This window comes from Mastigoproctus giganteus, chromosome 4 (genome assembly GCF_048544385.1).
Source record: "Mastigoproctus giganteus isolate SK-2022 chromosome 4, ASM4854438v1, whole genome shotgun sequence".
NCBI lineage: Eukaryota > Metazoa > Arthropoda > Arachnida > Uropygi > Thelyphonidae > Mastigoproctus > Mastigoproctus giganteus.
Window position 1 is genome coordinate 32,897,572 of NC_143578.1, and position 17,015 is coordinate 32,914,586.

The window sequence follows — 17,015 nt, forward strand, 5'->3', positions numbered from 1 at the left end:
AATTTAATCCTAACTCATGACTTCTTTCTGTTTTTTTTTTTTACATTGCCCTGTAGTTGTTGAATCCTCAGACATACTCTTAATAGCATTAGCACAAAAGTATACAACATTATCTAGATTATCTAATTCTACATTCGATTAACTTTAATGTGGCAGGATTAGGTCTGTTTCAGAACTTTATTTAATCCGTTTTTTATTTCGTTCTCTGGCGATTTTTTGAAAGTCTGTTGGTACAGCCAGAAACTGAACAGTCTGGCCCGATGATTGAACAAAAAATAGTTACCATATTTATAATTTCACAAGAACGTAGGGGTAATTATAATGCCGAACACAGCATAAAGGAACACAGCATGAACAATGTTTTGAGTTCAGCAACTGAAGAGTGTTTTACACCTGTCGGCTACAAGTTTTAACGCCGTTTCTTCTCTTTAGCTTCTTTCTGGCCTCTGTGGGTGACGTTTTCTTCATTGTTCCAGATCCTTCTTTTTCCAGTCACATAATTCTCTGAGCAGCTGTTGTGGCCACCAATAAATTCCTCGATTCTATGCAATGTAGTAGTAGTAGGCAGTGGCAATCGGTATGCCATTGCCTACCACATTATTCGAATTTATCATTCATGCATTATCCTTTCTATTTAAGTGTATCTTAGTCCTTTAAAAACATTTTCTCCTGCTTAACAAGCACAGGCCTAATTAAAAATTAGGTCTCTTTGCACTAATTAAAAATTCAACCCCATGAGCTTTGTACAGTCTCCACTGATTTGATTAATGCGGCTCTCATCATATACTAACTCCTATCGTTATTGTTGTTGTAGTAGGAATTCAGGAGCATCACCAACTAAGGCCATATCGTTTCGTGTATATTGCGTGTTCTGTGTACTGGACGAAAAATCCAGTACACAGATTGTTTTGATTTTGTAAGGGGCTGGTTTCAATCACAGGAAGAGTCATCATTCATCCGTCATGCATCATTCCAGATAGCAGGCACTAATGGATTATTACAGTACATCTTCAGTGGTTAATCTGTGGAAAAAGAAATATAATGTTTTTTTTTTTTTTTTTTGTTTGTTTGTTTCATCATGTCCATAAACAGGAGCGGAATGCGTCTTTTTAAGCAATGGGCTTCATTAAAACGCTAACAGTTACGATTCTATTTTGTCATATGAATTGAAATGTTAAGTTTGTTTGTTCTTTAATTGTGTTCAAAATTATTAATTTAAGAGTAACATTTAAACTGATGCCCAATGATTTTTCCTGAAATACGGAAATGTTCAAACTTTGGTCGAGTTCATCAGCGGCAGTCCGCGCCTGCCCTTCAAAACCATTTCAGAAACTTTGGAAGGCGCCCTAAATGCTACTTCCTAAAGACTATTATGAAGAATAAATGCACAAGGCATCTCTCATATTGTGGAATTAACTTTGCAACCGTGATGGCATTTCTGCATTATCAGGGTACATGCCCGCCCACTGATGAGTGAGCCAACAAGCTCCGAAATGCGTCTGGGTGGTGGTGCCCACTGAGAATAAATAACAGTAGTCTCCTCTACTAGAGAGGAGTTATTTATTCGAAGTAGTGCAATACCCGGTATCTCGTTGTGAAAGCAGCCACAATATGAGATATAAGCAAACGATGCCGTTACACTACTTATGTAGTTAAATTTATGGGTTTTACACCGATATTACAGTATACAGGGTGATTCACTACCAGTGCGACAAACTTGAGGGAGGTGTAGGGGGCACAAAGACGAATCAGAATCACATAGCATTGCAGGGTCCGAAATGCCTTCGTCATGCGGAAAAGGACGTTGAACGGGAGGTCGCGTGAACAGTGATCCCGCTGGAAGTCAACATTTGCGAACCGGTTCCCGAGGCAGTAGACTGACCTCGCGTTTGGAGCTGCGGACTGTAACGGGCGCGCCGCTCTGCGCTTCTACCAGGAACGTTTCCAGCACAGGTGTGCTCCTCATAATACGATTTTCGCACGTGTGCACAGAAGGTTAGGTGAGACTGGTTGTTTCACGAGAGGTACCATGAAACGAGAGCGAACGATGAGGACGCCAGGCAATGAGGAGAATGTCCTACGTCTTGCAGAAGGCAATCCGAGTACGAGTACTCGAGCGATAGGCCAACGATTGGGTATTTCCCTATCCACTGTGTGGAGGATAATGTCAACGAACCAAATGAGTTCATACCATCTGCAATGCGTCCAATCATTGGAGCCTGAGGATTATTCACCCCTGAGGACTTTTGCTACTTGGTTTCTTCAACAGAAACGGTTCGCAAATGCTGACTTCCAGCGGGATCACTGTTCACGCGCCCTTCCGTTCAACGTCCTCTACCGCATGACGAAGGCATTTCGGACCCTGCAATGCTATGTGATTCCGATTCGTCTTTGTGCCTCCTACACCTCCTGCAAGTTTGTCGCACTGGTAGTGAATCACCCTGTATAGTAAATAAAGATTATTATATATGTGTTTTTTTTAAATATGTTATTGTAAGTTTAACCAGGATAGGTGTCGCTTTCATTGATCTTGCGCTGTGAGTAGTGTTATACGGCTGTTAGATTAAGTTATGGTAAGTTTATTTATTATTGATTGTTTTATAAACATTTTATAAAGATATTAAATGCAAGCGTTCAAAAAATATTTGGCTTTTGGGTGTGCTTTGTTTATCTTCCCGCACATCGTTTTGTATATATCAAGGAATGGTAAGTTAGTTTTGTTATCCCATCATTGCAAAAATAATGGGGAACTTCTTTGAAATTCATTCAGCAAATTCTTTGCTGAATGAATGCTTTTGCAATAGTTTTTTCTGTCGAGGTTCATTGTGATTTGATTTCTGTAATATCAGATATGGAGCATAATTTTTTTGTATAATTTTGTTATCCTTGCCATGCCAACATAAGGAAGCATTGTTAGAATTGCATTGCAAATATTTGCTCATTATGTAGGATTGTTTTGATTTTTGAATAATCAAGATCGAGTTGACCATTTATAATATCAAATAAGCTGGATAATTTTTAGCATGCTTTTAATATATATGAAAAATAGAACTGGAGTGAACGGATCCATTATATCTATCTATCTACATATACATGTATTCCCGACATCAGGCATTTGTATTAAGAATTTAGAGCACTCTGCATTGTGTAAGGGCAAAATCTATTATTTGTTGTCGGTAATAATTACTAAGAAGAATATCAGAATTTGTGTGAGGTGACGTTATTGTGGAGACAGCATGAAGTGGTACAGAAATTACCACGAAATAGCTGAGCAGTACCTGTGATGATTCCTAATAAGAAATATAGAGATTTCGACAATGAAAAATTATAGTGAGTCTTAAAGTATAGTACTGTCTGAATGAAGTGAGTGGAATGACCATTAATTTACTGAAATTAATGGTCATTATACTGACCTTTCCGCATCCTCCATATTTGGTAGTTACGGGCTCGAACCCCGGTCTAATTAAGAAGCGTGTGCACGCACTGCTGCTCCTGCCCACCTGGCTACGGAGGTGTCGAAAATATAATGGAGTCACTGATTAAAGAAGCGGTGCAGGACCATCTACACAGTTGTGCAATTATACTTCACACACAGCATGGGTTTGTTAAGGGGAAATCTTTGCTGAGCAATTTGATTGGATACTACAATGTGGTCATAAAGGAACTGGGTGCAAATTTTTTGATATCATATACTTGAATTTTAGGAAAGCTTTTGATAATGTTGCACAGGGAAGACTACTGTACAAATTGGAGCAGTGTGGCATTAAGGGCAAGCTGCTGTTATGGATAAAGTGATGGTTGAGTGGGAGAAGACTGTTAATCACTGCTCTTCATGGACTAATGTTATAAGCGGGGTAAACCAGGGTTTGGTGTTGGGCCCATTGCTATTTTCTATGTTTTCTACTAGGTGCACCATTACTCACAAAAATTAGATGACATCACAGGGATTAAAATACAGAACTACTGGCAGGTAGTGCTCACACAGTTGTCAGCTGGAAGATGAAGAAAGATGCTGCAATAGTTAAAAGATAATGCACAGGTTTTAATTTCAGAAGAGGGGAATTTGACAGTTTAAGGTGCTATATGGCATCTATTAATTAGGTAGATTGTAGAGTGAGGGCAAATGCATTTGCATTATGGAATACCTTTAAAGTGTTATAACTTTAGCACAACTGCTATTTGGAATTTAATTTTGTTTAGGTAATAATAGTAACTAGTGGCAAATGATACAAGAAAGCAAGCTACTATAACATATCCTGTAAATTACATTATTATTAGCCAAAAAATTTCCATAACAACAGATGGAAGCCTGTCCCAACAGTCAACCACCCACTGGCTGATGACAAGCTTTCACACATCTATCCTGCACCCATCTTCCAGCTGACACAAGTAATTATAGACCTGTGAGTTTAACTTCTGTTCCACGAAAATTAATGGAGGCACTGGTTAAAGAAGCACTGCAGGATCATCTAGACAAGACTTCAGTTATAGCTCGGACACAGCATGGTTTTGTTAAGGGGAAGTCTTGCCTGACCAATTTGATTGGATACTATGATGCAGTCAGTCACAAAAGACTGCATGCAGGGAATAACTTTGATATTATATACTTGGATCTTAGAAAGGCTTTTGATACTGTTGCACATGGAAGACTGCTGCACAAATTGGAGCAGTGTGGCATTGGAGGCAAATTGCTGCTATGGATAAAGGGGTGGTTGAGGGGGAGAAGACAGAGTGGTAATCAATGGACACTGCTCATTGTGGTCTAATGTTATTAGTGGAGTCCCTCAGGGTTCAGTGTTGGGTCCATTATTGTTTTCTGTATTTATAAATAATATTGATGATGGTATGTCAAGCTTAATGTCCAAGTTTGCAGACGATACAAAGGTTGGCAGGGTTGTTAAGGACACTACTGATGCTATGCTGCTGCAACAGGATCTGGAAAGGTTGAGCAGATGGGCTGAGAGGTGGTAAATGAAGTTTAACCTTAACAAATGTAAAGTACTACATATGGGAAACAGCAACCCCAGAGCAATGTATCAACTCTGTGGTACTGCACTGACAGTGGTAGAGAATGAAAAGGACCTGGGGGTAATTGTGCAGGCAGATATGAAGTTCTCTGAGCAGTGCAGACGGGCTGCAAGAGTAGCTCATGGTGTCTTGTCAATGATATACAGAAATTTTTCTAGCAGGGAAAGGGAGATGATTATTCCCTTGTAAAAGGCAATGGTCAGGCCACACCTAGAGTACTGTATACAGGTCTCATTTCAAGAAGGATGTAGGGCTGCTGGAACGAGTACAGAGAAGGGCAACAAGATTAGTGAATGGAACATAGGGTTGCTCTTACGAAGAAAGGCTTAAGTTTTGCAAATTACAGTGTCTGGAGACCAGGCACCAGCGAGGTGATCTGATAGAGGTGTATAAAGCCTTGAATGGTTTCAGCATGCTCAATGCTGATGGGATTCTTCCTCTTGCTCAGAATAATCACCTGAGAGGGCATAAATTCAAATTGAGGAAAGACATGTAGGATAGATGTGCGGAAATTTGCCTTTAGCCAATGGGTAGTTGGTTGGTGGAACAGACCTTGTTGTGGAAGTTGATAGCCTAAATAAATTTAAGGCTCATCTGGACAGGTATTTCGAACGGAGGGGTGAAGTGGAAGTTTTTTTTTTTTGGCTGATGCTACATAAGCTTGCTTTCTTGCATCATATGCCTCTACTAATGCTAACTTAAATTTATGCCCCCTCATGTGTGTAGTCTCTGTAGGAGGAAGAATGCCATTCACATTCAGCTTATTCAATCCATTCACTGCCTTAAACACCTCATTCGGTTCACCCCATAAGTGCCTAGTCTCCAGAAGCTGCCAATTTGCAGAACTCAAGTTTTTGTTTCCTTCACTACACCCATTCCAGCAAATCTACATCCTTCCTAAAGTGAGGCCTCCAAGCCTGTATACAATACTCAAGATGCAGCCTAACCATGGCCTTGTACAGAGGGATAATCACCTCCTTATCAATATTAGCAAAGTTTCTATATACGGTATCATTGATAAAAACCCCATGAACTGTCCTGGTAACATGTCTGCGCTGCTCAGAGAATTTCATATCTCACTGCACAATTACCCCAGTTCTTTTTAATTTTCCACTGCCAAGTGTAGTACATACAGTTGGTAAATTGCTCCAGGATTACTGTTGCCCCTATGTACTTTGCATTTGTCAATGTTAAACTTCAGATGCCGTTTCTCAGCTCATCTGGCTAACTTTTCTGTCATTAACCACCCTGCCAACCTTTGTATCACCTGCAAACTTTGACATTAACTCCCTTATTTATTTCACAAACATACATGGTCTCAGTTCCAATCTCAATGTCTATTTCCACCTACAGTCTGCCAAGTCCCACATACGTTTTACAGAATCTCATTTATTGGTTGTCTTAAGCACTATCCAAATTATTTTCTGTATGATTCTTTTCACTTTGAAGGTGGCACATGTGCATATGCCCACTCTGATACCTCCTAATCTGGTATCCCCTCTTTTTGATCACGTAAAATCTCTTTATCCAATTCTATTAAATTCAGCTATTGCTAACAATTATTATTATTTTTTTATAATTAAAACAAAAAAAAAGTTGTCTCCCAAATTCCATGCAAAGATATCTGTTCCATTTAGGGTATGAGTAATGGAGAATTAAGTATACACTGTTTATTCCGGCTAAACAAAAGAATAGGACAGTAGGCTTCCACCTACCACAGGGGCTCACATCTGGTGAGAACATGCTTGGCAAACCCAAGGTCCTGAGCTGGATATCATAATTTTTCTCTTCCTTGGTGATTCCTTTCTACCTCTCTCTCTCTCTCTCTCTCTCTCTCTCTCTCTCTCTCTCTCTCAGGGTAACTTGGAAATTTTTTTTTTTTTTTTTTTTGGCTGGTGCAGCATAAGTCTCAGGCTTTTTTGTTTTTTGTGCCATATGGCTAATAATAATATATCATAAGTGTAAGCTTGTGGGTAGTGCAGAGGGAAGGGATTTGTTTTTATACTCTATCACAGTGGTGCCTAAACTCTTTTCACTCAAGTACACGTGTAGCTAAAAGATAACAGATTTATGTATGAAAATTTCAATTAAGTGTTCTTTAATCTAGCAGCAACTTTTAAAAGGTCACAATAGATCATAGCAACATATCCTGTAAGTTACATTATTATTATTATGACACATTTACTATGAATTGTAACACACTGTATTTTTCTGTATTTGCAAGTGGATTCCACAATGTCTGCTTTCGTGAAATCATATGTGTATGTACAGATTTTTTTTTCCTTTTCTTAAAAATGCGAACATTCTTAACTGTCTCATTTCACATATGTGTATCATGTTGCACTTTTTGTTAAGTAATCATTCTTCAGGCCAATCTACCTAACAAAAAGTGCAACATGATACACATATGTGAAATGAGACAGTTACAATGGTGCTGAAAATTAACAAAACGTTGAACCAACTTGTGCCACTAAAAACAAAGTGATGGAACAGTTGCAATCATACATGTAGATTTTATTCCTTTATTTTTTTAAGAAGAAAAATTAAGTGTACTTTACTGACTATATCTGATAGTATCTGAGTTTACTGATAGCATCTGATGAAAGCACGACAAGAAAGACTACAATGCTAAATGAGACGGTTAAGGTGGCAACATTTACTGACAAAATGTTGAACCAACTCATGCCACTAAAACAAGATTGCCCAACACTGCACTGCTCTCTCTCCCCCCCCCTTCTTCCACTGTATCTATAAATCTGCTCTTCTGTTATTCACAACCAAAACATCATTATCTGAGCCACCAACAATCAATGTGCTTTTCATATTGCCCTAGTCTCGGAGGCACTCTTTAATTTAGTGAACATCCTTAACATCCATCAGTTAAAAAAAAACCTGCTCTTGGTTACAATACTTGGACTTAAGTGTGAAATAACATTCATTTTAATTGGCCTGATGTAAAGCTTGAACACTGCATAAAATGCCTTTTCTAAGTTGTTCCTTCACACATGGTGTGCAGTTAAATAGAACTGAATTATAAGGAACTGAAGCACTTCATCTGCATAGAGTTAAATCTCTATATTTCTGAAATTAATTATATAATGATAGCTTAATTTTATCAGTAAAAAGGTGAAGTGCAGCCGTTATCAACCCACTGCAGGATGGAAGCCTCCTCAACAATTCATGCTGAGGGAAATGGACCATAATCTGCCATGCTGGTCCAGGTTGGCAGATCGACCGTATTCAGCAGTCAGGGGCTTGAACCCTGGTCTACTCAAAGAGCATGTGCTACTGCACCCCGCTCCTGACCACTCGGCTACGGAGGCCATTGTCCGCATATTATCTTTTGAAGTTCATTGGAAAGATGAAAGCATGAAATAAGCTTTCATCTTTCCAGTGAATGGGGTTCGAGCCCGTAACCACCAAATACGGAGGATGCGGCAAGGTCAGTGGAATGACCACCGAATATCCCCGGAGCAATATGGCCTTAGTTGCTAATGCTCCTAAAAAAAACCCAAAAAAAAAAAAAAAAAAACCCCAATCATTATTTTTCCTGGAACAGAAGTTAGGCTAACAGGTTGCTAATCATTCATGTCACCCTTTGGGAATACATTTGAACATCTCCAGTCCACAGAGACCTCCCCTGAATCCAATGATGCTTGTATAATTATGGCTAAGGGTTTGCTTACTTCCTCTGCTGCCTCTTTTAACTGGATAGATCCCTATCCACCCCCAGGTGCCTTTCTTATGTTTAATTCAACAATTTCTCCTCCACTTTTCTCAGTATTAAAAAATCGTTTAGCTCTCTGTTAGTGTTTGATAAACTTCTGGCATCTCCTCCCCTAAAGAATTCTTTGTGTGTGTGAATGTAGATGCAAAATACTCATTCAATTTGTCACCAATCTGAGCAGGATCATCAAACGCTGACTCTTCAATATCAAGTGTGGATTGGTTTGATTCATTCCCTTTCTTCTAGTGTTTACATAAATAAAGAAGCCTTTACTGTTTTTCTTTGCATCGTTTATCAGAGATTTCTTGTAATCTGACCTCCTCTATGACTTGATTACAGACTTGTATTTATGTACCAAAAGCTTCTGTCTCACCTGATAATTTATATGCATTCCATGCATTTTTCTTTTCTGCCACAAGTCTCGTCAGTTCATCTGACGTCCATTTAGGAATACATCTTGAAGTGTATTTCTTAGGTGGTATGAAAAGTCTTGTAGCTTCTATGATTAATTTCTTGGATGATTCCCATTTAGAATTTGCTGATGGTACAGCATCAGTTGGTCCCATGTATAAAATTTAAAAACTGTCTGAGACCATTGTAGTGACCTTCACAAAAGCAAAAATCTTTCCCTTTACCCTTGATGGTAGTTTCATCTTTAAGTAAATCCCAAATCAATATACTGTGATCACTGCCACTTAGTGGCTTTTATGTGTAGATTCTTTATGCATGAATAATCAATGCTGATAATCAGATAGTGTTACTCCCTCTTGTTGCCTCCCTAATATGCTGCTGTAGAAAACAGTCATCCAATAAATCCAAAAAAGTCTTGCTTATGTGTGGGTGACAAACTCAGAAGTTCTAATCAATGTCTGGAAAATTCAAATCCCCCATTATTAGACATTCTGATTTACTGGCCCACTCAGTTTCTCTGTAGAGGTGTTTGTTGTATTCATCAGGCATTAGGCCTATAACACACATTCACTCTCTTTGCTTTTTGAGAAGTTTGTCTCATTTTGTAGAACCAGTATTACCTGATGATACAGAGAGGTGGCATTCTTCTATGTGATATGGACACTACACCTCAACTCCTGCTTATGTTTGTTCACACCTGCGTACTTGCCTCCACTAAGCTAGCTGCTTTTTTTTCAGACATTTCACATAGGGATATATACTCACCATTATTAATAGTTCTACAATTGTGAAAGTTCAAGCAAAGGATTTAGGTATCACAAAATGACTGGATGTCACTGAAATTTTCAGTCACTTGACTCAGAAGTGTTTTAGACTACCAGGTAGTATTAGTAATGGCTGCATTGTGCAAGAAAGCCTATGGCTTGTGCTGCACCAGCCAAAAAAAAAACCCAAACAAAACAATAATAAAAAAAAAAAAAAAAAAATAATAATAAATAAAGGAAATTAAACCTATCATCCTATGCGCATCCCTGACCCGAAAAGGGCTTTCTAAACCACATAGAATGTGGTTTAGAAAGCCCTAGCTGTCAGAGCTGGAAGATTGTGGTGCACTTGAGGCACCAAATCCTTAGATTTAGGAGAAATCTCTACAGATTGTCCTATTTACAAGGACGGTTCAAAGGTAATTACAGACCTGTTAGTTTGACCCTCTGTGCCAGGAAAATAAAGGGGTTAGTATTTAAAGTAATGCACGATGCAGAGAAGAGCAACAAGATTATTTGTTCCTTAAATTGCATTATCTGAAACTTTGAATCTTCATGATGACCTGATCAAAATGTATGACTTTAATTAACCCTCCACCATTCACACCCTTAAAAGGAGCAAATATGCTTGCTTGGCATCCATGAAATACCTTTTTTGATTATAAAAAAAAAAATTAAATATTTAGTTTTCTTACTGAATTGAAAATGGTGTTTTATTAATTATGATTTGCTAAATCCAGTTACAAAATATTGAACAAAATTAAATGAGAGAAACTAATAATAATGTTTTTATCATATTTCTTAGCATTTTAATAGAATATTTTCTTAGAATGGTTACTCATCTCCCTAATTGAAACACGTCATGTGAATAGTTGTTTTTTAGCCGTTTGCATTTAGTTTCTGTTGAACTAATGAAACCAAAGCTCTGTGGCGAGTTTAATAGTTCTTGTTCATATCTCACAGATGCCACATGAATATAAAAGTTAAATACAAGAAGTGTACTCTGTTGCTCATCTGGCATCTGTTAAATGCCAAACAAAAAAATTGCTTTCTTGTTTTTCCAAAAAAAAAAAAAAAAAAATTCATAGTACATCAAAAAGAAAACAGTAAATATTCTATAATCATTTAGAGAATATTGGTGAGTAAAGGTACACAGGAAAATTTGATTTTATTTCCTAATTAAAAAAGAGAAAAGGAAATTTTCTGTCAGATAGCATGTAGGCAGTAGAGGGTTAAGTAAACTAAATACTGAAGAGTGTATTTCTAGAAATTCATGTATAGGTAGCAGTTGAATTCTAGAATAAGTTGTCTCCCAATATGGTAGAGGTAGTGAATTTGGCATCTAATAAACAAATAGAGCTAGTGGTTTTTTTTTTTTTTTTTTTAATTTTGCCAGAAAAACACACACACAAGCTTAAATTTAAATCACAAATGGATGTTTGCAGAATAGGTATTCAGAAATTTGCAGCCAGCCAAAGGGTAATTGATTGCTTGAAAAATTTCTAGTATTATAAAGTGGGTATTTCGAATAAATATAAAGACTGCTTGGACAAATCATTGGAAGGAAATTGAGGCGTTTTTTTTTTTTTTTTTTTAAGCTTTGTTTCTTTGCATCATTTTGTCAATGCTAATATTAAATTATCCCAAAGGTTTATTTGGATATGGGCTCTGGGTTGTAAATGACATGTTTACCACATTAAGCTTTTACATCTTTCACAATTACTTTATAATCATTTTGAAAAAAGGTTTGGAAATGTATCAAACTTTCCACTTATACAGGATTTCATTACAGACGGCAAAAAGAGGAAACGGTGGTCGGAGCAAACACGGTAGAGGACATGTTAAACCTGTCTATTGTATAAGTAAAATTCATACATACAAAGAAGGTAGCCCAAATTTATGAAGTTTTATTGTATAGTATGTTAATGTATAAATGTTTTCTGAGTGATATTTGTGCATTTTGTGGTGTATGTGATTAGCACATTTTGAAAAACGAAGTGTCTATTACTTTGGTCATAGTGTGCTAGTTCCTATGATACATGAATTGACCTGGTTAATTATGTATTACCTCTGAACATTGTGCACTCTCTCTACCTGAGATTATCTAAATACCACCCTGATTGAAGAGACCTTTTAAGAATTCCTCCACTGCAATAGAATTCAAACTCAAACAAGTAATAAGTTGAAAGTCACTTTACTGTTATGGAAGAGCACGTGTAACTGGATTGTGAGCTAGTGCAATGGTGTGACATCAAACTTCTATGCAACCATGCACTTTATAATACTTGGAGTGCTAGATGAAGTGCTAAGCTGTGCAGTTCCTGTATCCTTGCCCATTTTTATTTATGCAGCGCAGCATTTTAGATATAGTTTGATCACAATAATTTGTTTAAATGGCATACTTTTTTTATTAACAATACTGTATATATGCAGATGCACCTATATTGAGAGGTTAACTGCTGCCATCAGTGTGCATTATCTACATAGCTTCTAAAACTGTATCTTGTGTTTCATTCAGTTTGTTATATAACAAGCTGTTTCTTTTCTTTGCATAGAGTAATACTTTTAGTTGCATTTTTGTTATTACTTATTATTTATGATTAGACAGAAAATATTTATTCTGTAATGTTTTTAGATTGTTTTTTTTTTTTAAGAATAGAGTTACTATTTCAATGCCAAAAAGTTATACAGAATTTCCTTCCAGACGGCAAAAAGAAGGAACAACGGTCGGAGCAAACACGGTAGAGGACATGTTAAACCTGTCCGTTGTACTAATTGTGGACGTTGTGTCCCAAAGGATAAATCTATCAAAAAGTTTGTTATTAGAAACATTGTTGAAGCAGCAGCTGTTAGAGATTTAACAGATGCAAGTGTTTATGAAAGTAAGTGTCTTGTTTATTTCATTATATTAAAAAGAAATTAATACTGTAACAAATTGTTACAAAAATTATTTAAAAAGTGTAGTAATGCTTAAAAATATACACCAATGAGCCAAAACATTATGACCAGCGAGTCGTTATGCAAATCAAAGCAAATGCAGGTGAACTACAGCGCAGGTTGGGACACGGTATAAAAAACACCTGATACTGAGCCCCATTAATCGGTGTTACTCTTGTTCTTCAAATGGGAAAGGCAGTGGACTTAAGTGAGTTTGACAATGGCTAGATGACTGGGCCAGTGCATATCCGAAATGGCATGGCTGGTGGGATGCTCGCAGTCAGCCATGGTTAGTACCTACCGAAAGTGGTCCGAGGAGGGGAACCGCTGGCAAGATGTTGGACGACCACAGCTCATTGATGCTTGAGGTGAGCAAAGGCTCTCCCGGATGGCACGTGGCAACAGAAGGGCGACTGTTGGGGCAACTTACCGGTAATTGGAATGCTGGTGATGGGAGTAATGTGTCACAACACACAGTACATCGAACCCTGCTGAAAGTGGTGCTGCGTAGCTGCAGGTCGCTCTAAGTGCCCTTGCTAATCGCGGTTCACCAGCGATAGTGCCTACAGTGGGCACACGAGCATCGAAACTGGACCTTGAATGATTGGAAGAAGGTTGTCTGGTCTGATGAATCACATTTCCTGTTGTACCATGTGGACGGTCGGGTATGTGTGCGTCGTTACCTGGGGAAGTGATGGCGCCTGGATGCACTGTGGGGCAAAAACAAGCCGGTGGTGTCATGCTTTGGGTGATGTTCTGCTGGGATACCCTGGGTCCAGTCATCCATGTGCCAGGCACTCTGACATCTATCACCTACCTAAACATCATTGCTGACCAAGTACACCCTTTTGTGGCAACAGTCTTCCCCTCTGGTGGTGCTGTCTTTCAGCAGGATAATGCACCATGCCACACCACCTGGATTGTTTGAGACTGGTTCGTGGAACATGGGGAAGACTTCCAGGTATTGCCCTGGCCTCCAAATTCTGCAGACATCAATCCCATCGAGCATCTGTGATTTGTGTTGGAACAGCAACTCCGATCTGTGGCATCTCAACTGCAGACCTTACAGGAGTTAAAGGATCTGCTGGTTACTTGTTCGTACCAGAAGATACCACAAGACACATTTAGAAATCTTGTAGCGTCCATGCCTTGCCGGGTACGAGCTGTTTTGGCTGCACATGGAGAACCAACATCATATTAAGTAGGTGGTCATAATGCTTTGGCTCATCGGTGTATTAAACAAGCATTATGTATTTAATACTTTGATTTTACACTACACTGTTCAGTATGAAAGGAAAATTTTTTTGTGAAATAATTAACAGAATATTCTGTAGATGACTTTGTCTTTTTCAAGCTAACAAGAAGCACTTGATTAGTGTAGAATTTGGAACTATGTGTGTGCACTTCTCTACTCTTCTGATTAGCAGACTTTTTCCAATAATTGAGTGCATTCTGGTTTTCCAAAAAGTTCTCTTCCAGTTTTTAGTCTAGTTTGTTATTTTTCAACTATACAGATTTGTTATTTCTGTTCAATTACTGATCTACAAGTTTAATGATATAAGCTCAAAAGTCAGTGTTTATATGGCTGTGTTCATATCTAATGTAAATATGGTGGCTGCACCACATATTAGTATGTTTACAGCATTAGTTTAAAAAAAGCAGAGTTCTGTAACACTCATTTTGACAAATATATTTACTTAGTTAATTTTTACAATAAAGATTTAACTTTTAATGTCTTAATTTTAAAAATACTTTTTTGTAAGTAGCATTACAGCATAGGTGGAGTTTCTTCTGTGTTGTTTATTGTAGAATTTTTACAATAAAGATTTAACTTTTAATGTCTTAATTTTAAAAATACTTTTTTGTAAGTAGCATTACAGCATAGGTGGAGTTTCTTCTGTGTTGTTTATTGTAGCTGTGCGTTGTTGAAAGGTTAGGTTAGTTCAGTTATTTGGTTCATTTTTTATAAGAGAATTTCTGAAAGATTAGATTACTTTGAATTTGTTGATCAGTATGACTGTGCTCTGGCAGTCAATTTGCATAAATTGGCATTATACGCTATAGCCAACCTCAACCAAGCATTAGTATTAGCTATATAGTGCAAGGAAGCCACGGGCTTTTGTTGCATCAGACAAAAAAAAAAAGTAATAATAAATAAATAATAATAATAATGAAATATAGAATTGCAGTTGCCTTATACTATGGAATTGCAATCTGTGTCTCTCTATACATTAAAAATTTCCCTCCTAGTGCTATTTATTCGAGTCAATGGGAGAAGAGACCAGGGCAATTACATCATTACAAATGCACAGGTAAATAAATACATTGTTGTCTTCCATTGAAAGAAAACTGCCTCCATGACATTCACCAACCTTGCACACGTGCTTTACTCTATAATAGATGACCACACACGGCACCATTTGATGTTCTGTTGTAATGTCAGCTGATGACGGGATCCTATATAGTTTGTATATTTGTAAATATTTTAGTCCTGCTCTTTCAGATGTAACAATATTCCTCATGCATTATGGAACCCAAAGCAAAAGGCCTTTTCCTAAATGACCTATGTAAAAGCAGATAAATAATTACATAGTGATATTTATTCCACCTTGAGAATGCCATGTGGCAGAGAGTGAGGTAACCAATGGGAGAAGAGGGATGTGGGTCGTGTGATACAAGTGGGTGGGGCAATTACATCACTAATCAATGGGTGCTGCTCTTTGTGGACTAATGTTATTAGTGGAGTCCCACAGGGTTCAGTCCACAGTTGTTTTGTATATTTATCAATGATGTTTGTATATCAGGCTTAGTGTCGAAGTTTGCAGATGATACAAAGGTTGGCAGGGTTGTTGATGACAGTGTGCTACTGCAACAGGACCTAGAAAATTTGGGCAGATGGGCTGAGAAGTGGCAACTGAAGTTTAACATTGACAAATGCAAAGTACTGCATATGGGTAGAAGTAACCCCAGAGAAACGTACCAACTGTGTGGTACTACACTTAAGGTGGTAAAAAATGAAAAAGACCTGGGAGTAATTTTGCAGTCAGATATGAAGTTTTCTGAGCAATGCAGACAGGCTGCCAGGGCAGGTCATGGGGTTTTGTCAATGATATATAGGAATTTTGCCAGCAGGGAGAAGGAGGTGATTGTCCCTCTGTATAAGGCAATGGTCAGGCCACGCCTTGAGTACTGCGTACAGGTCTGGAGGCCTCATTTTAGGAAGGATGTAGATTTACTTGAGCGTGTACAGAGAAGGGCAACAAGATTGGTGAGGGGAATGAAGGGATCCTCTTACCAAGAGAGGCTTAAGTTCTGTAAATTGCAGTGGCTGGAGACTAGGCACCTGCGAGGTGATCTGATTGAGGTGTATAAGGCCTTGAATGGGTTGAGCACGCTGAATTCTGATGGGATTCTTCTCACTTGTTCAGATTATGAACTTAAGGGGCATAAATTCAAATTGAGGAAAGACAGATGTAAAATAGATGTGTGGAAATTTGCCTTTAGCCAGCGGGTGGTTAATTGCTGGAGCAAGCTTCCATCTGTCATTGTGGAAGTTGATAGGTTAAATAAATTTAAGGAGGAACTGGACAAACATTTAGAGGAAATTTTGTACATTTTTTTTTTTTGACTGATGCTGCATAAGTTCATACACTTGCTTTCTTGCATTGCATGCCACTACTACTACTACAACAAATGCGCAGGTAAATAATTACATAGGTCATTTCCTGATTAGATATCGATCATAGTGGCATAGTGTTTGGGTAAGGCGCCACCTGTGGTTTCCCACATCTGCATCATCAGTACTCTTGTGATGAATACAGAATCTCCGTAAAAGCCAGAAAAGTGTTGTGTGTTGCATGTGTAGTTTAGTGTTGGGTTCTGTTGTTTGTGCTGGCTTCTTGGCCACAGGGCCCCTAGTGGGACTCCACCATGTCGCTGCCACCACTGGGAAGTGAACCAGGCTGTCCACAGTACTCAGGCTGCTCTCCATTAGGGATCGCCTGAACTTCCTGACGGGGAACAGCAAAAAAAAAAAAAAAAGAAGATGAGTGAGGTTTAAAGCTGAAGGATGGGAGTAAGAGGAGGGAGGAAGAACACTAGTGCGTTTTGATGGGTGTGTCTTTTACGTAGAAAAGTGTGCACTGGAG

General features: G+C 38.2%; 1 protein-coding gene across 2 annotated transcripts in view; it reads left to right on the plus strand.

The window, feature by feature from the left end:
* The first annotated feature begins 2,504 nt into the window (after positions 1-2,504).
* Positions 2,505-17,015, plus strand: part of LOC150086584 (small ribosomal subunit protein eS26-like) — a 33,643-nt gene continuing 19,132 nt past the window's right edge. Inside the window, exons 1-2 of one of the 2 annotated variants that reach the window (XM_090371469.1) lie at positions 2,505-2,573; positions 12,635-12,812. In XM_090371469.1, the coding sequence (XP_090227595.1) occupies positions 2,571-2,573; positions 12,635-12,812 (181 nt within the window). In that variant the 5' untranslated portion in view covers positions 2,505-2,570. The other variant, XM_090371471.1, reaches the window with a different exon arrangement.